We start from the raw sequence: 20,098 nt of genomic DNA, 5'->3' as shown, positions 1-20,098 counted from the left end.
ATGATCCTCAATATCTAAAACTGAACATTTCCACCATTTCTCCTAATCTCATGATTAAAAAAAAAAAAAGAAAACTGTTGATCAAAACCAATAACTGACTGACCTCCTCCTGCTCTCATTCATGCTGCTCAGTGGGGCAAAGAAAAACGGAAAAATTAACCCAATAAAATAGTTTGGAAACATCGGTTCAGGGAAAGAGTCTCCATTTCTGATGAAAAGATGTCATCTCCACAACCAACTGCCTTATAAACCGCAGTGGAAACGGTGCCACTTCTAGAGTATTGAAATCTTGAGTAACGGTCACATCTCTTGAATCAAACCGACAATAAAACCTGTCTTTCTTGTTCAGAGCCACGTGTCCTTAATACTGTCACCTACACTGGCTTGTAATACTGAATGACTTTAACCTTACACAGATTAAGTGTGTAACATATACAGTTCATAAAAAATACAACATATAAATTGATTTTTAAGAGAAAAATGTAACAAATTCCAGTTTAAAACAATAGCTGAAACAAAAGGATTAGAAGAGTCAAAGGAGAATGTATATGTATGTGTCAAAGTGTGGTTTGTTTTGGCTGACAGCCAGCCCGGCTCCATTTTGAGGCTAGATTACAGGGAAACTTTTGTGGCCGCAATCGCAGAGCGAGTCAGAACACGTAGGAACTCGCTCGACCTCATTCCTCCTGGGAAACTCGGCTGAATTTGACAGGACACAAAACATTGTGAAATCGTGATATTTTTAACATTTAATTGCCAAAAAACTAGCTCTGTGTTTATGTGTGTGCGTGCGCAATGTTTAAAAAATAAAGCAGAGCTTGAGTTCTGATGGCTTGGATCTAAGGGTGAAGGTGTGTGATTGTCAAGGCGCGAGACTGACACCTGCATAGTGTGATAAAGGCACGTCGGGTTTGTGTTCAAATGATTAAAAGGTCCAGTCTGTGAGGAGGGGGGGTGTTGGCACACTCCACTTCCAGTTGAGGTAAAATGAAGTGGTGGAGAAGAAGAAGAAGAGAGGAGGAAGGAGGCATGGCCGCTCTCACACAGAGGATCGTAGGTCCATATTCCCTCCCTGCATGACTGAAATGTAATGTTCCACCACACTGGATGTAGAGACAGATGTGGTTTCAGTTTATTTCCATCTCGTCTTTGGTTTGTAGCTCAGCGTGATTTCTGTCCTTTGTGTCCTCCACAGAGGATCTTTGAAAAGCTTGTCAGGTGCATTAATCTGTCTGCTGTAAACCTACATGCACAAGTCTTTTGATGACTTTGTAAAGAAGCGGATCAGTTTGGAGAAGACTGAATTAAATAAAATCTTTTTTTTTTTTAAAGATGACACAATCCCTTTTGTTTCTTTTGACCTGGGGGTGCAGTTTTTTTTAGTTCTTTTGAGCCCAGTGTTTGTTCTTAAAGTCTGATTTTCTGACAGAAACCTCAATGTCTATTGATTTATTATGTGTTATGTGAAACGTCTCGAGTGGTGCTTAAAAGGGGCAGCTTACTTGTTGCCAGTTTACTCATCGCTACGATTTGCTGCCAAGAATAGAAACCAGCTCTGCAGCGCTCCTCTCATCTCGTTCCCTGAGGCCTGAAACATCTCCACGACTGACGTGGAGGAGCGAAAAGGGCACCCTGAGGTCGCCTACTTTGTGCTTCTGTCACACGACAAACTCGGGAACCTCTTCGCTGGTCAGGTCCAGAGAGAAGTACTTGTTGGTTCTCTTGATGGGAAACGGGTGCTGCTCGCCAAGCATGCCGGCACGCTGATCGGCAAGGCCTTGATAGCCGCCGCCGCCGCCGTCGCTCAGCTCTTGAGCGCAACCGAATGTGTAGCTGTGGGCGGTGTCCTGGCAGAGCTCCGCCCACTGCAGGCAGTCCTTCTGATAGAGGCGGATGTCGTCTAGTGATTGGCTGTGGCGGTCGGTCGAAGACTGAGGCTTCCTGCAGGCAGACGTCTGCATGGAAAACAACAAGTCAAATTTATGAATAAAAACGTAGAAAATCAAACACAGTTATGAAGTTTGTCCAGGTGTTTCTTTATAGTCACTCTAAACCCTCTGCTTTACTTCCTTATGACTTGTATGTGCAGTGGTTTTCTAGAAAAAATAAGAAATAAAAACAAAAAAACAGCCTCTCAGGACATCCACAGATAGAAACGGCTTTAACTACCTGTGGCAAAGACTCGATGCTCTGTCCTCTCATTTTGACGACAGTCTCAGAGGAGCTGGATGTAGAGGAGCTAACATCTTTTACAATCAATCCTGCAAAAACACAAACTTTTGAGATGCATTTTGCTACCGCCTCCTTAAAAACAGACAGGTGGCATTAATTGAATTAACTCATTCCACTGTGGGGCTAATTCCCCTGACTGGAGAGAAACTGTACCTGAATATCCATTGGTCTGATCAGGTGACATCGTCAGCATGTCCTCGGTAATGTGAATGCACATCTCCTGATCCAGGGCCATTTCATGAAGCTCCTCATAGTCTTTGGGGTCATCCACCAGCATCTCAATTTCTGCAGAGTAAAATGTTTCTGAGTTTCTGAGATAAACAAGTCTTCTCACTTTCTCTGGAGCAGCACTACTGGAGTATGATCATTGCCTTTTTTTTTTTTTTTTTTGGTAATATCAAGTCCCAGAAATCTAGCAAGCCATCAGCATGTTAACTCTGATCAGGCAGGTCTTAGAGCATTTTATTTTGAAAACTGAAGAGAAATCTTTTCCTGTGGTTTCTTATATAAAAAAGCAAAAACTTTATGAAATGAATCTACCCCTAAATTGTTGAAGGAAAATCTTACCTGGACTCTAAACGCACAAAAAAATAAATGTAAATACTCATACCTTCATCATCTAGGTTGCGTTCCTTGCCGCTGCTCTCGATGCCAGAGGTGTGCGAGCTCCCGTGACTAGTTGTGGACGAGCTGCAGGTGCGCAGGGGTCTGTGCGGGGCTTGGCCGGGGGCCCTGAAGCTGTCCGCCTCAATGCCAGAGGTGTGCGAGCTGCCGTGGCTGGTAGTGGAGTGGCGAGACAGACGCTTGTGATGAGACGTGCTGCCTGCGCTGCTGCCACTAGCGCGGGAACGCTTGTCCAGATGATCCATGTCTAGCTCAAGAGCATCGCTAATGTATGACTCCCGGTACTGCTTCTTCTCTGAAGTGGGGAAAGAAAGAAAGGAAAAACGGGTAGTTTGGTTTAGATATCAAAAACAGACTTCTGTTCAAAATGCTGTATCCATCTCAAAACACAAATTTACGTACTCCAGGCAACCAAAAAACAGGAAGCATCAGCTCTCTTTGGTCTTATATTTCTGAAGAAGTACCTGATCAAAGGGTGTTTACTGTTGACAGAATAATTGGCGCCAAATACCTTCGTTCTCCTCCAGTCGACGGACTTGTTTGAGAACCGGCTGCAGGTTCATGTAGAGCCGGTGGCTGTTGCTAAGCAGCTGCAGGAGGTGGCGAGACCGCATAGGACATCCTGTGTAGTAGATGAGTTTACGAGCCGAGGGTAGACCGTCAGGAAGGATTTCAAACTTCTTCCCCTGAGAGTGTGGAGGGAGGGGGGAAAAGAAAACATATGAATGTTGATTACAGGACTCGGTGATTTAGAGCAGTTAACAAAACACGATTATGAAATTGGAATGTGAAATTGTGATTAAGTGCCAGGTAGGCCTGAAGGCGAGCATTAGCCAAAGAACAAAGTCTGTTCTTGAAAACTATTTTGTAGCTGAACACAAAGCTACAATCACTTCATCAATCTGTTCTTCATTTCCCAAACCAGAAACTGAAACTGTGCATTTCTCAGCAGTTTGGTTGTTTTTCCAGTCAGAGGACATATTAGCTGGATGCTCGGAAAAACTAAAATGGTGGGTTTGTGCTTTCTCCTGCGCCTTTTGGCAGAGGCTCGACACAATAACAGCTGTCTTTAGTGTCAGCAGGGTTGATTTCAACACAGACCTATAAACATTTCTGCAAGTGTTTAGCCTCTGACCTCGAGAAAATGCAAATAGCTATGCTTTCGGACTACGGGACAGAGCATTACTTTATTTAGACAAATACTTTTAGAGAAAGCTGCTGAACTGAAGTATGTTTAGTGGTTATTGTCTTTCGAGAAATAAGCTCATAAAAAATGAACTGAGTTCTTTACCGGTGGCTTTCCTACAAAAGACTTCTGTGAATAAGATTTCCTCTTTAAATCTGTGGGAGAGGAGAAAAAGTCTGGGTGGGAAAGTGCGAGAGAAATTTGCTGCCATCCTTCAAACTGAGTATTTATCTTTAACCTCAAAATGCTACTCTGCAGATCCAAGAAACCACCACTAAAACAGTGAAGTCGTACTGGGCAGCAGCCAGGTGTGAACGAGGCGAACTCGGTGAGTCCAAGGAGGAGGCAGCTGATGCTGAGCATTAAATCTCTTCTCTGTGAACTCTAATTGTTCTTCCCAGGCAATGCTTTTATCTTAAACCTTTGAACGATCCACTGTTTTGTTTGGTTCGAGCTCCTTTTATTTATAGGCAGAGGGGAGAAAAATGGATAACCGCAGACTGCGTACAAAAGATTTTATGTGGCTATCACATCAGCTGTTGGTTTTGCGAGGTTCAGGTGTGAAGTCTTGAATGGAGTATTTTAGCTGTCCGTATGTGACAAGTGAAGAGTACACGCTCTTGAGCCCTTTTTCCATTACTACCTAACCGGATCAGCCTGATGCCACTCCGGCTTGACTCATTTTCCATTACAATCGAGTACCACCTAAATGTGCGAAGGGTCATTATAGCAATGCAGCCAAGTGTTTCGAACACTACAACAAAGGTGGACGTCGAGGCGATGGTATACCTGCTGCTCGGTCTGTGGCTTTTGGTCAGACTCCGGGACTATGGCATTGTTTCTGTGTAGCCATTTCCTTTGTTGCTGGGTTTCAAAAATAGCTGTTTTGATTTTCGTGAAGGTGACTTATGGAACAACGTCACTGACTAGCCATTTGGTGGCATGAAGTCTGTTGACGTTACTTGGATTGCTTGGAACCCCAGTCGAGAAGGTACTAAAAATTTACCTGGTACCAGGTACAATTGCCTAATGGAAAACTCTAAAAATCATCTCGAGCTGTTCCAAGCGAACCCGAGTAGGTATTAATGGAAAATGGCTATTAGGGTAGTAATTTGTCACACGGTAGGCCAACCCTAAACCACACACTAATTCTTTCTTCCTTTTTCATTCTAATGGAGCCATATTTTAGAAAAGTAACATCACCCTTTATAATAAGACTTAAAACTAGAGACCATTAGCTCATCAGGAAAAAGTCTATTGAGGCAAAAGAGCAGGTTTGTATTCCCACAGACATCTATACAAACACCCTGCCAATATATCAGCCAGTATCAGTACTGACAGCTGATAAATGATAATTAGTAAAAAGAAAAGAGGAGATGGGAGACACGCTCTTCAAACATGCTTTGAGTGTTGATGCTGCATCGTTTGTTCAACAGGCATTTATCTTTAAGTTGAACTCTCTGCAGCAGGTCTATGGATGATTAATATGAAGAGGGATGTGTGGGATATGTTTGGTTTTGATTATGGCATCAGTATTTATGACTGTGAGGGGTGCTTCTTCTTTTTTTTTTTTTTTTTCTTTAGTAGAATAATATCTCAGTCAGGTTTTAAGTAGGCAAAAATAATCCAACACCCAGGAGCAGGTATTGTGGATGAACAGCTTGTGTGACGGTAACTCTATTCAAGAACAAACACACACAGCAAAGAGCAGACTGGTGTCGAGTGGCAGGTTGTTAAGAGGTTTTCAGAAGCCACAGCTTTTCCTGATCTGTGCACTGTACATGATCGGGTCATCTAAAGCTGCTGGACAACTTTCTGAATCATTACATGAAAAAAGACCTCCCGGGCAGGCCACACACATCGAAATCTCCCAGCAACACCAACAACTCCTCATACAGACCAGCATCAACCAGAGTAGTAGCGAAGCAAAAGCTGGCCTGAGATCCAAGAGCACAGGACATAAGGGCAATTACTTAATTTCAGCTTTCAAGGGGAGGAGATGAAATGCTCACTGGCTCAAGAAAAATCTAAATGCAACTTATTCCCTCAGAAAAACCCAGAATTCCACCCTGTTGCATTAGTGAACCAAGAGCATACTCTACCCTTCCTGCTTTAAACTTTTATACAAAAAAGGGGGAGTTTCAGCCATTCCAAAAGCCAAATCCTAAATCGGAAATCCCCTAAAATCATCACAACATCTGGTGCTTATTGACCCATGCGCCCCTTTGCTTGCATCCTTCTCTGGCTTGCCTGTAGCTGCAGCGGGTGATGGCAGCAATGCAGGATGCCGTGACTTGCGGGTGGGGTGGAGGAGAAAGCCTGTTATTCAGAAAAAGGGTGGGACAGGGCCTACAGAGGCCTTTTGGGTCTCAGTCAAACCACAGCCACGCCACGGCTTGTTCACTGTCACGACGGTGTAGATGGCAGACGCAAGAAAACCACCCAAAAAAACAAGACTGTGGAAAACAGGAAGTCTCCACCGTGAACTGTGCAGCAGATACGACGGCTGCTTACTCCGAAATTAGACCAAACTAAAACCCAGTCTGAGACCAAGACCTTCAACTTTCTGGGACAAAGAAACCACATTTATCAGAGACCTTACAGCCTGTAAAGTCTGCCTCATTGTATAAACACAACAAAACAGCCAAATTTAGAGTCACAAGGAGCCCATTTTTGTGTAACAGCTGTGATGAGCAATAAAGACCTCTCGGGATTGTGATTAATAACAGACTGGCAGAAAACATGAAGCTGTCAAGAGTGAAACAGATAAACAGTAAGCTTCTCTGCTCTCCTGTGATAACAGAAACCCTATGGAAGTAAATTGCTACAGCGCTCAGCTTAACAGCAAGCTGAGTCAGAGCAGAGATGAGGAGATTTAACAGGATTTCCTTTACAGAGCACAGGGACCACAGTGATAACTGATCAAAATGGATGAATCGAGGGGCATGTATATCATGAAACAGAAAATCCTGCTGCTCATTAGATGAAAAAAGGCCTGTAGTTTACAGTATGTGGCTCTGCATGTGTACGTGTGCAAGGAAAGTCTCTTTAAATCCCTGATTAGTTCCAGAGGACTAAGATAAAACAGCCGCAAGGAGGAAATAATCCTCACGTAAAAATTTCTGTGACCCTAAGCAGGAGCTGGGCTTTCACATACATCACCATAAGCAAGGGAATGTTTGTGTTTCATCATCACTGAAATGATTTTTCTTTTTAAATCCAAAAAGGTAAATTGCAGGACCTGTGAAGAACATTTCTCTGGGCTACGTGTTTTGATGAGACCTCTGACTCACCACAAATACCAGTTTTCCCACATTGGTCCAAGGGAAGTCGTACAACAGCTGCCTCACAGACCCGACATTCTGCAACACAGAAACACAAATGCATGGATGTCAACTTATTACAAATCAAAGTAAACAAAGAATGTATATTGTATATTCACTGACCATTTGGTGAGTGGCTGCTGGCTATTGCCAGGTAAAACTGGTTGTAAACAGGGTGCTGCATCAAAAAAAATGTTTGCTTTGGTCACTAACAATTGCATAATTTCACTACCACTTTAACTGGTATAAGAGTCTTCAAAGCAAAGATTCTGGCAACCACAGCAATCTGTTTGCAACCAAAGCAATCACACAGAGGTGATTGGTGCAGAGCCGTATACTGATTGGCAAGCAACTTCCAGCAACCACTTGTCAACCAGTCAGGGAATAAACCTTTTTCCCTTGCTGCCAGATGGTCACCAAGTGGTTTCCAGGTGCGATTCATGATGACAGCATACATGAGTCATATTAAGTTAATGTAAAGCATGAAACCTTATGAAAGGCACTGAAGGCAAAACCACCTGAAATCTGAAAAGAAATTACTCTAATAAAGTTCAATATTTTTGGATTACTTGGTTTCATAAATTAAACAAAATAAAAAAATAAAATAAAATAAAATTTGGGACTTGCCTCTATTAGCAATTAAGGATTGATAGATTTAGGTATGATTTATTATTTCTGGATATGATTTTGTCTGGTTATGTTATTTTGTGTTAAAGCCTAACTGTATGTATACAAGAATACAAAAAAAGTAGCTATGTTGATTTCTAATTAAGGAACAGTACCTGGAATATTTGAATACCACGTAAAGTCAGGCCCAATGTAAGAGATGCTTCGACTTCTTTCTTGTCCTGTTGAAAATATTAAGTTACACGATAAGAGGGGGAAATTAAGGAGAAAAGGCTGAAATCAAACCAGCTGTCCATGCATATAATCTTTGCCTAGCCATAACATAACAATATAACATACAACATATCACTATCTTGGTCAGAAACTAGATTGATTAGAGGCATTTTTCACCTTATAGAGTCTGTAGTAGTGGACTGTGACGTCATCAAGCTGGGCGCACTCCTTGATATACTTGAGGTGTGCCTCTGAAGCCGTGAGAGCGAACTGGTCTTTGTGCATGTTTGGGATATGCCTCAGAATGTACTCACGGCCACGCTTGGCTATCACCTGAGTAAGGAGAGGGAGAGAGGGGGATAGTCGTCAGGCTTGGCTGCCCTGAAGTTGTGCTGAGTTATTACAACCGACTGGCGGCTTAGGTTGATGAGGGTGATGAAGCTGCCTGCCGCAGGGCAAACAGATGTCAACCTAAAGAGACTGAGCGAGAGCCAGAGGCAGCAACCGGAAACACACGCGCTAAGCTTTGTGAGCCCCTTTTTGAAGATTTAGTAAGCTTTCTAAGCACATAAATGTGGGCAAGATTTACAGAGGGGAGCGTACGCTGTTCATTTCCAACAATTTCCTGTCACTGCTGGCTACGAGTAGTGATAAGGAGGCAGGAGGCTAATGACGGGAAGTGGGGGCAATCAGATGGGTGTGGCTGCCATATTCAGAGGGATGGTAGTAGTGGTTGGGGAGGCAGTGATGCCAGAATAGACACGTCTTACGTGCTTGGAAAGATTTTGTCTTTTTTAAAAAGTGCGTGTGCTACTTTCTGGGACAAAAATAAACTGAAGTGTTCCAGTTCTCATTATTTTCCATGCTAGGCTATGGAGCTGTTGCTAAGTGTTTGGTCAGCATGACTAATGGAAGGTGGTAAAACATATTCTACACCCTGCAGGCCAGGAACACTGCTTGACAGCCTAAAATCTCATTTTAACATAATGCCCATCGTACCTGCAGCTTCTCAGCTAGTGATACAGCAGTTTGTTCTTCTTTCAGTCTTATTTCCGGCAGGCTATCCACATCTGACAGCTTGTGTTTCCAACTTCTAACATCACTTCTAAGATTTGTATGCATATGCCAAAGCTTTCCACCAGATGGCAATTAAATTAGGATACAACTATAAAACGATTCTCTTGTCACAGCACTCAACTTTACATTTTATGCATCTTTTAATACTTTTGTACTTTGAGTTGTGCACATGCTGCCAGTCAAAACACATAACTCCTCACATAACATAGCATCACCTAATGCATAAGAAATATGATCTTAGAACCACAGAAGTCAAACAAAAGCTAAAACATTCATATGTAATGAAAGTAATATTTTAAAATAATCAAATGATAGCCATTTAAGTAAGAGAGACTATATTTCAACTTCTGTATGTGATACTAAGGCAACTAACTATCAGTGATAAATTCAGAACAGCCTGTGAGTGTGCAGGATAATAGTCATTTATCTTAAATCATAACTTAGGTTTGACATACAGTACGTTCCAAATGCAGTACATGTTAGACAGACTCACCCATGGGGGGAAGTACGCTTCAGGTTCAAAGTATTTCCCAAAGTGCTTGTTTCGTTTGAAATTGCCGAGGTCAGCCTGCAGGGCGAAGGCTGCCAAGAGGAAGTAGGCCTCCTCCCTTTGGATACACTGAGAGAGAAGCACCTGTTTCCTAAGGTGCCAGTAGTAGTAGTACCTGGCCACCCGATCGCTGCAGGGCAGAAAGAGCAGATTCAGCCAGCTTTAAGGATAACTGGGGCTAAACGGAATGATCTTTGTGAGTCTATACAAATATCCTCATTATTCACACATATAACTTGACTCAGCATGCAAATAAACAAGCAAGGGGCTTTACTGACCTGATCAATCGTCCATTCTCAACATAATACTGAGCTCTGAAGTGAATGATCATTGGAGGCCCAAACTGATCAATGCCCTGCAAAAGCCACATGTGGAAAAATGTGTTTATATACTACAACCAGCATCACTGAACGATTATAATCAATCTACAAAAATGAACTGGATCAACTCTATAGAAAAGGAGCAACAGGTAGTTACTTAAGTAATTACTAAGTTTTTGTAATACTTGGGAGTGAGAAGGGAAGCTCATTACCACGTCTCATGCCCAGATATTGACCAACTTGGCATTAACACTGGCATTAAACAGCTAGCCTGGCTAGTTTGACAACCTAACACAGCAACTCCCTGAAGTCTAATCGTTAGACTTAGGTTTCCAGGTGTGGTACCATCTTGGATGTACAGACACTATTGCAGGAGTCGGCAACCCGCGGCTCTTTAGTCTTTATTTTGCGGCTCCGGGTGTTTTGGGAAAATAAATTAGAAGTATTTAGCTGAAGTGTCTTTTATTTGTGTTTAGTTCTTTTTTTAACTTGTAGTTCTAAATTGGAAGATTATTGTGATTTTGAAATATAAAAATAAAATTATATCTTATTATTTTTTCATCGCTCAAAATAAGCGTCACACTCGCGGAAGCCGGTGTACCCGCCGAAACGCTGTGCATTTATCGAGACTTTCAAACCCAGGTAGGCCAATTATGGATCTTCGGATCCACATTATGTCGGCAGCTATTCTCCACCGTGAACTATGTTAAAAACAAACACCGCTCACGCCTCACAGATGACAGCTTACAGTCCTGCGTAAAGATGAAAGCCCCGATTTGCAGACGCTGTGCGCAGAGGTTCGGGACCATAAGTCTTATTGTAAACATATCACGACAGACCCGACGATGTTTGCATGAACATGCTTTTCAGCGTCTCTTTATTGACCGCTTTTCACACACGGTTGCTGTACGCATACAGCCTGACACATACCAACACAACAGCATAGAGAGCACAGACTTTAAGGCGGCGAGGCGTGATTGCAGGTGCCGCTCAGTTGCGTCCGACTCCCATACAGCGGCACTGCAGACCACGCCCCGCCACACACATTAACCAGGTAAAATACATATTTAGGCAGAATTTTGCAAATATCTTTTTTTTTGTTTTGTTTTGTTAGCAGCATAGTGCTTTTTTTCCAATTACTTTTTAAAAGTCAGGTCAAGGCTCCAAAAGCCCAAAGGCGATATAAGGGTGGCAGCTCACAACAGTTTTTGTTTGCTACATGGATCATTTTAGTTCAGCTGGGTGTCTTTCCTTTTGTTATATTTCTTTAAGAGTTCAAAATGTGTTAATTACATAAATAAAATGTAATTTTCTCGGTAGCACTTCATGGATTTCATAAGCAACACACCTTAGTTGCTCTGTGGATTCTTTTAAAAAGCAGTTAAAAACTTTTCCTTTCAAACAAGCCTTTTGTTGATCTACGTATTTTATATTCTTTACATTATTTACATTTGATCTTTTACATTGTGTATAATGTCTATTGATTGTATTGTTTATTTTAATATTTGTGTACAGCGCTTTGTGACTGCCTGTCTGTGAAAAGCGCTTAATAAATAAACTTTACTTACTTACTTTAGTTGTTCACACAAAGCATAAAGGTAAAAAATATATATATATATATATTACAGTGTTATCTTCATTTTAGATTTCAAAAAGTATTTGCGGCTCCCAGTGTTTTCTTTTGCGTGGAAACCAGGTCCAAGTGGTTCTTTGGATGTTAAAGGTTGCAGACCCCTGCACTATTGCCGGTGCACACAGCTGCATCTGGTGTTACAGCCAGAGATTCTGCACAAATCTCCAGGTGCATGCAGTACTGTGCAAATGTTTTAAGCACTTTATATGTTTAGAGCAATACCACCGACAGGCATGTGATCCAAATTCATTCTGCAATATGACAACTGTCAAAAAAAAAGCCAGTAGACTGATAAAGAACTCCTCTATCTTCAGCCTCGAACAAGGAGCCTTACAGCAGACTGATCCCAACAGAGCCCTGAACTTAACATCACAGTTACTCTGCAATGAACAGGGCAAAGACATTAATACTGTCTAAATCCAGAGAAGGACTTTGGTGAGCCAATTTTACACATGAGCTCTAGACAATGTATGGGGAATTGGGATATAATCCTGATACCGTGCAGAGTTGCTCTTTCACATATGGAGGAGATAAAAGGAAACTCTTTGCATCAGATGCTCTGTATCTACTGAAAATAATCCATTTGATTTTGGTTAAGGATTTCCCCACCTGTGAATTTTCCAGCATCTACCCTGTTAACCTCTCTATTCACAGGCTTGGTCAGACAATTACAAGATAAAGTCAATCTAATGTCCATACCTACAGATTTGAACTTGTATGTTAGGCATATAGCTCCTCTGGATCCAAAAAAGGTCAGGGCTTTGAGCAGAACTGTATGCAAACACGGTTTTTAGTGGTTTTTAGAAGGTAAGCAAGTAGATGGTAAATTATACCCATCTGACAAGGAATTTTAATTGTATAAATCATGTAAGTCCAGGTAGAAGACTCTTGGTAAATCCTTGGTTTTGATTTACATCTTACTGTCTTCTTCCAATTTCTACTGAAATTTGGGAGCCCAGCAAAACTTTTCTTACCTTGCTTGCTTCTCTCTTCCATTCTTTGGGACAGTACTTGGACAATTTCTGATCCAGCTCCATATAGATGTGCTCATTATCTGCAATGGTAGAGAAATAGCTTTAGCCCAGGAACTCACTGTCTGTGTCATCGGTGTGTGCACACCTGGATACATACATATATGCCTTTGTGTGTGTTGCTCAGAAAAATCACCACTGAATGAGCCCAGTTCAAAGACTGCCTCAGAGCAGTCACATTAGACAGCTTCTGAGCTTCCCTTTGTACTCTGAGCCTCCCTCTCATTCTCTTTAAATCACGCTGTCATGTCTTAATCTTTTCCTAAAGTGACACCCTTCATAAGCTGCAGCCTGCTGATCTGACAACTCTGGGCTTCTGTACAATTAAAACCAGCTGAAAAGCTAAAAGCCACATAAAGAGCAGGAGCAGAGCCTCTATGACAGAATGCCAGCACCTATTTTTATCAACATTATAACTATACCTGGAACTTGAGTGTTCATTTACATGACTTGCACTTATAAAGTCAGCACATTAAGCAGCAGCACATTATTATAATTACCAGAATACAAAGATCCATTAAAATTCTTTGTTTCCACACTGTTAGATTTCAAACAGTTTCCAAGAAAATGCTGGTTTTACTTGGTGACAATTTGAGATCTCCACAGCTAAGATTTCTGCCGCCATTCTCTTGCTATTGAGCCAATTTATGTTTGGTTTGTGGCACTTGAAGAATCCAAAAAATATATCCAATATACCCAAAGGCAATATCTGTTTCCAGAAACAATATTCCTATTACCAAGGATAATCTGCAGATGTATTTTTGTGGTTGCACATTAGTGGAAGTGGAAATGAACCAGGGGTTAGTGGGAAACTGTTTTTTTTTTTTAATATATATGTGTGTGAACTGACCTGTAAAACATAATTTTGTGGCCTATAACGGCAATATAAATAGAGAAGGATGCCATTTCTGGCACACCGTGTGAATACTTAAATTACAGTTTGGCACAATTACAAACATACAGTAAAAATATCTGGATGGCCTAAATATTTTCTGAAAACTCAAAATTAGCAACTCCTAACATTTCAGACGCTAGAACCACAGAAATATTTTCCCTATTGCTGAAAACATTCACAAATTTTATTATTTTAAACCACAGATATTATCTAAAACTGAGTCTGGTGAAGATCGTCTTGTCAGGGGGACAGTGGGTGACACACAGGGAGTGGGTGGCCTCTGTTTGCCTTGGGCATTTCACGCTGTTCAGACAAGCACTTCAGGAATGTCCTACAATCAGACCCTTTGGCTCCGGCTCAACTGACCTGCTGTGCCGCCATTGGCTCATCTGGCGGGCAGCTGTCTGAAAACACCGCCTTTTGCAATTTACTTTCCCTATGCAGCTGCCTACAACTGTCATCTGCTGTCTGCCACACCATAAAACAGACACAGTGACTCATTCCAATAGGACGACCCTCGCTGAGCCCCATCACTGTAAAAACAACTTAAACTTTGCCACACAATGGGAGGCAGTCAGGATGAGGAGGCCTTGGTTCCTGGGCAACCGCCATGACAGATATGTGAGAGATGCTACTTTTAGTACTAAGGAAAGTATCTGTCTGGTTACACTGGTTTTATGTGGCTCCTGATGACAAGCATACTTCATGAACAAAAGTACTATTTGTATAAAGACCCTAAGAATAATCATTCTGACTGATGAGATCAACTTTGAGCTGCACACAACAAAACAGAATATATATATATATATATATATATATATATATTGTGTATACCCCTAAATGAAAAGTAGTCTTACTCTGAATAACACTGAGCCCAAACAGATGACAGTCCTTCAGCCTGAGGAGGTCACACACCTGGACCAACAGTTCCTGGCACAAACTCTTCACCTGGGGAGGAGATGTCAAGACAATTATTAGTGATCGGCAATGTTGTATTTATTCTGCACTGTTATGAACCACTACAAAGACCTGGGGCATGCATGAGCAGCACTCTGCATGCATGTTTATCATCCTATGACATCTTGTGCAAGCTTAAACATGTTGTGGTACCATGGTGTTAGCCACCAAACACAGGAAACTATAAGCAGATGGGTGATTGTAGATTGAAGAGATTCGTGAACTTTCTGAAATATTGACTAGAATTTGCAATGAAATCAAAACTTCTCAGCCTGTGTGCTTTTAGGTATAGTTCAAAAACCTTATTTACTTTGACACTTACAGTTAAACCTAATCCCAACCTTAAGCCAGTGGCCAGTAGCACCAACTGGTTTTTACTAAGCCTGTACTACCAAGCAGACTGAACATGCTCTCCGAGCTTGTATAACTTGATTTATTGTCATTTTCATAAGGCAGCTTCACCAGTGGTGAAATAAGAACGTAAACAGAGCTATCTATCTAGCTATCTGGTGTTGGCCAGAGGGGCCGATGGCGCGATATGGCAGCCTCACTTCTGTCAGTCTGCCCCACGGCAGCTGTGGCTACAACTGTGGTTTGCCTCCACCAGTGTGTGAATGTGAGAGTGAATGGATAGTGGAATTGTAAAACACTTTGAGTGTCTAGAAAAGCGCTATATAAATGCAATCCATTATTATTTATTATTATCCAGTCTGCAAAAGAACACATTGGATCGCGGAAAGACCTACTGACCAGGCCAGAGACATTTCTTTGAAGAAAAAAAAAAAAGATCCTGTAACAGTTATTGTTTTTGGAGAGAACTACCTTGTTTTTCCTTGCTTAGATAGCATGGAAAGCACTGAGATCAATCAGCTGCTTGGCTGATAGCTCCTCATTAAGTGTAAATGTATAACTCAATCAGCAAACAGCTCTTTAAAACTTATTGTAAACTCAACATGATGTGTAACAGTAGAGATGATTTTGACTTCATGCCTGCTCCTGAAGGGCTTTAAAGCTTTTCATTTAGATGCTGTTATGTCTACCTCTGAAAAACGAACCAGGCAGCTTTCAATCAGGAACCTACAAAACAGACACCTGTTTTCCGAGATAAGAAAACAAAAGGTAGCTCACCTAAAAAACACCTGGCACAATCAATGACCTATAGTACTCTGAGAGGTAAAGCGCTAAATAGTTGAACCTTCAGACAAAGCCGAGCAGCTTGGTCATTGACTTTCTTTCTACAGTCTCGCCCACAGACTGTATATAAAAGATGTGCATCATCTTTGTTTATGTTTCTAAATCTAATCTAGAAAATAAAGCTGCCGGTTTGTCAATTAAAGCATTTGAAGTACACTACATTATTTCACTCATAAGTATTTCTTTACCTTAAAAAGTTTTTATGCATCTACTCACATTAACTATGACATTCAGTGTGTCATCATTGGGCAAAAAGACACAGACACAGCGGCGGTCCTGCATGGTTTTGTTGTTGTGGAAGTTCAGTTTGTTCATCTTCGTGTGGCTGAAACGGGACAGGCCTCTTCGCCTGCTATCAGGCCCTCCGAGGACCCACCTCCACCACCGACCAGACCTGCTTCAGCTGTAGCCCGGTATAGACGCACCTATGGGCTCAGCGGGCCAAGCAGTGCTCACAAGACAGGGCATGGGGACCCGAGCTGCAGTCAGCCACTGTGAAGACACATGATAGAGAACAAAGCACTTGATGTTAGTACAGTCTGATTTATGCAAATGTATGAACTATAAAGACGTGCTCTGCAATGTGCGGAGGAGGCATGGCTGACATTTAAAAAAAAAAAAAAAATCTGAATTTGTTTGAAGATCTAAATTATTATTTAAAAAGAGCAAAACTGTACTAATGAAGTCTGACAGGAATGAGAAATATAAGACAAATAAGGAGGGGAAGCACTCCTGTTCATTTCCATGTATATGTGACACTAGGGCTGGGCCATATTATACCGTTCACGGTAATACCGGTATAATGTTAGGCAACGATAGGAAAATGAAATATCGCGATAGAACATGAGTAAAACGCGCATGCGCAGTGCCTTTGTTTTCATACGCACATGGCCGATTGTTGAGTGAAACAGATGAACCAGAATTGGTTTGTAAAAATGGTGCAACTTCAGTGATGTGGAACTGATTTGGTGTTTGTCCGTCAGATACACGACAAAGCACATTTTTTTGCAGAACATGCAAGCAGCCGTCGTTATTGTCGTATTTGTCGGACTAAGATGCTCTTAAATCTGGGAGTAATCTGGGTCCTAAACTCTGTATTTTTCAGGTCAAACGAACACTGCAGCATCACTGAGAGTTAAAAACTGTCTCATTTCTTTCATCTTTAATAAAACGATCAGCATTGCTGCTTTACCAGGTGTAACTATGAAGTTTAACTTCCAGGCATCCATGAAAACAAAATTTATTACATTTAACGGAGTTAGAAGTTAGCAGGAAGCTAGCGGAAGTTAGCTCGCTAGTTTCGCTAGTTACCTAAGCATGATATTGCATGTTCTGACTGAGATTTCTGAAAAAATTCAAACGTACAGCTCTGCTATCACGTCCAACATAAATGAAGACAGGAAACTAAACAGCAGTGACGTTTGTAGGGTTACTGAAGTTGGGCTAGCTGGTATATAATGATGTGCTACCTGATCGCTAGCAACACAGCTATGTTAGCATAACATAAACAGTGAAGCTGGAGGACGAACACTAACACTTTTCCACTTATAAAAGTTAACGTTAAGGTTCCTGATAGTTAGAGACAAATGCAATCGCATGGCAGGATGCTGTAAACGGACCAAACTTCAGTCAGGAGAACAACTGAGATAATCCATCCACAATACAAGGTTAGTCATTAATATACTGCAACAACATGGGAATAGAGCAGCTGCCAGAGAATTCAACATTAATGAATCAATGGTACAGAAGTGGAGGAAGCAAGAAGAATGAGTTTAATAAAGTTTGATTTATCTGACTGCTTTGTTTTGCTTAATGTGCCTTATAATCCCGTGCACCTTATGGTCCGAAAAATACGTACTGCACACTGCAGTTTAATGTTGCAAAGCACCTCTTTTTAACTTCAGTGGATATTATACATGGTTATGCTCAGGATATGTCAGCCCATTTCTACTGGAAATGCCTTTTGGTTAAACTTTAAGCAAGGAATTTGCATTTGCACTGTTACATTTTTATAAAGCTTTAATGTACATAAAAACCAGCTTCTTGTTTAAGTGAAAATAAATGGAAGGTTGTCTTTTTGCGCTAGTAATGTTGTGGAGTTGTATTTTGTCTCGCATCAATTATATCGTCAGTTATATCGTTATCGCAAATTTTCAAATATATATCGTGATAAATATTTTTGGCCATATCGCCCTGCTCTATGTGACACCATTTCAGAAGACTATAAATGACTCCGGAGGAAGCTGTGGAGGTGGGTCTGGAGAGGAACTGATGACATGTAATGCTGGGTTAAGGAGATACTGACTAAGCCACTCGCGCTCCTATCCAATTTCAGTTTATGTCACCATCTTTCTTTTAAAAAAACAACTCAATCTAGCGGCTATTCTCATCTTTGACAAATGTAACAAACTGCAGCTTGAACAGCTGTCTATAAAAATCTACACAGGGCACTGGATGCTGACTGGGTGTCTGACTGTGAGCCAACCAGCTCCACATTTCCCTCCTGGCATTACTTTTGTCAACTCATTCAGTTCTGTTAAAAGCTTTTGGCTGTCTGACTTTCTTGAATTTTTCACCATCTGCTGGAATCCAAGTGCAAGAGTCAGACTGTGGCAGTGTCTGCTCCATGCCTTCTTACTCAGTTTCCTAGAATTAAAGTCTGAAGATGCTGAACAGGAAATAAAAACACTAAAAATATTCCTGAACCCTCTCATTTTAATTTTCAGCAGTATTTTCATACGAAAGGCCAACTGTAACTTTATTCTGTGTATGAACCTGAAGTCAGGTCATATGAAAACAGTTCCGATACTCCTTTTGAACAGCAGTGTGTTCCCTAGTTTCTTACTAAGTACTATAAATAGCAGTCTCTCACACAATAGGCACAGCATAACAGCTTTAACAGCTGTCCTGTGAGCAGCTAGTAGCTCACAGCTTGAATTACACCTAAGGATGTGTGAGACCTTCAGAGGGTATGAAAAGTCTCAGATCAGACCAAAGAAAGTTTGAGAACAATCAGTAAAGATTATCACTTCTTCCTGTTTAAAGTCACTCACCTTGAAGGCATGTTGTCATTAAAAACAGGCAGGATGGGTAACAGAGAGGATCACATTACCATGTGAGAAACTATTAGCATTTAAAAGGATGCAGTTAAATAATACAAGATTCACTGACAGGGGGTTCAGCTTAAAGATTCAGTAAGCAGTACCTGCATGCCATAAACACTGCAGTATAAGCTCCCCATACAGCATTTTAGTACCACTTATAAAAACTAAGACTAAGTGGGAAAAAAATCAGTCTTAAATCTGTAAATTCCAGCTTTAACAAAGCAAGCACTACTGAAAACAACCCTGAAATTATTGAACTGATACCAATAAACAACATCCTTAACTGTAGGACTGCACTTCTGCAGCAAAGTCACCGACCATTCGTACGCCTGCTGTCGACATATAACACTGCTTTGTTTCTGCATAGACAAGGGGCATTGTGGGTAACGCGCTCATAAATACACATACTGTTGACATATAGCATCAGTTCTCATTAAAGCCGGTCATTGGGTGTGCAGTGTATCAGGCAACCAGCCACTCAGCAAAGTCAGCTGATGAGCCATGACTGGGGCAGCTGCCTGCGTTGCTGCTGACCTTGACTAAACCTGCAACTGCACTGCACACACACAAACACGCGTGTACAGGCAGACAAAATTAGAGACAAAATTTACAGTAAGAGCATTCATAAGGACACACGCTCACACTGGGTATGTTCCTGGACTCTTGCAATGACCATATGTCAGGTGTTACTACAGGGCAGCTGAGCAGTGGGAAGGCAGCAGGGTTAATTAGACATGAGACCAATCTAACTGGATTACTACTCTCTATCATTGTTTCCTCGTTGGAGCACGAGTGATGCAAGTGACCCAGGACAGACACAATGTTTACAGACAATACCGTGCTTAGCCAGAATGGCAGTGCATGGAAAATAAAGCCAAGGCATCTGTACATACATAAAAAATACAGGAGGTTTTAATTTACATTACAGGTTAGCTTCAGAATTCTCCCAATCATAGCAGTACTGTAATACTAGAAGCATGCTTAACTACAAAAACACTTGAAAAGCATAGTCCCTCATTCACACCAATGTTCCATTTCATAATAAAGAAAGTAATTGAGATCCACATAAAATCTGAATGACTCCTTCCTCTCTCCGTGCCTCACTTCTCCACTTAGTTTCATGAGATAAGAC

General features: G+C 41.3%; 1 protein-coding gene across 2 annotated transcripts in view; it reads right to left on the bottom strand.

Annotated features, from left to right (window-relative positions):
- Positions 1 to 775: 775 nt before the first annotated feature.
- Positions 776 to 20,098, bottom strand: part of frmd6 (FERM domain containing 6) — a 30,501-nt gene continuing 11,178 nt past the window's right edge. For both annotated transcript variants that reach the window (XM_084914604.1, XM_084914603.1), the window contains exons 2-14: positions 16,079 to 16,354; positions 14,569 to 14,659; positions 12,760 to 12,839; positions 10,111 to 10,187; positions 9,776 to 9,962; positions 8,383 to 8,538; positions 8,148 to 8,213; positions 7,336 to 7,404; positions 3,368 to 3,542; positions 2,843 to 3,151; positions 2,386 to 2,517; positions 2,170 to 2,261; positions 776 to 1,955 (exon numbers count right to left, since the gene is read on the bottom strand). In XM_084914604.1, coding sequence (XP_084770730.1) covers positions 1,659 to 1,955; positions 2,170 to 2,261; positions 2,386 to 2,517; positions 2,843 to 3,151; positions 3,368 to 3,542; positions 7,336 to 7,404; positions 8,148 to 8,213; positions 8,383 to 8,538; positions 9,776 to 9,962; positions 10,111 to 10,187; positions 12,760 to 12,839; positions 14,569 to 14,659; positions 16,079 to 16,177 — 1,830 coding nt within the window. In that variant the 5' untranslated portion in view covers positions 16,178 to 16,354 and the 3' untranslated portion in view covers positions 776 to 1,658. The remainder of the gene's footprint in view (positions 1,956 to 2,169; positions 2,262 to 2,385; positions 2,518 to 2,842; positions 3,152 to 3,367; positions 3,543 to 7,335; positions 7,405 to 8,147; positions 8,214 to 8,382; positions 8,539 to 9,775; positions 9,963 to 10,110; positions 10,188 to 12,759; positions 12,840 to 14,568; positions 14,660 to 16,078; positions 16,355 to 20,098) is intronic.

Source organism: Perissodus microlepis, chromosome 19, assembly GCF_051167445.1.
Source record: "Perissodus microlepis isolate ML-2025 ecotype Zambia chromosome 19, ASM5116744v1, whole genome shotgun sequence".
Lineage (NCBI taxonomy): Eukaryota > Metazoa > Chordata > Actinopteri > Cichliformes > Cichlidae > Perissodus > Perissodus microlepis.
This window is presented reverse-complemented; position numbering and strand designations above follow the sequence as displayed.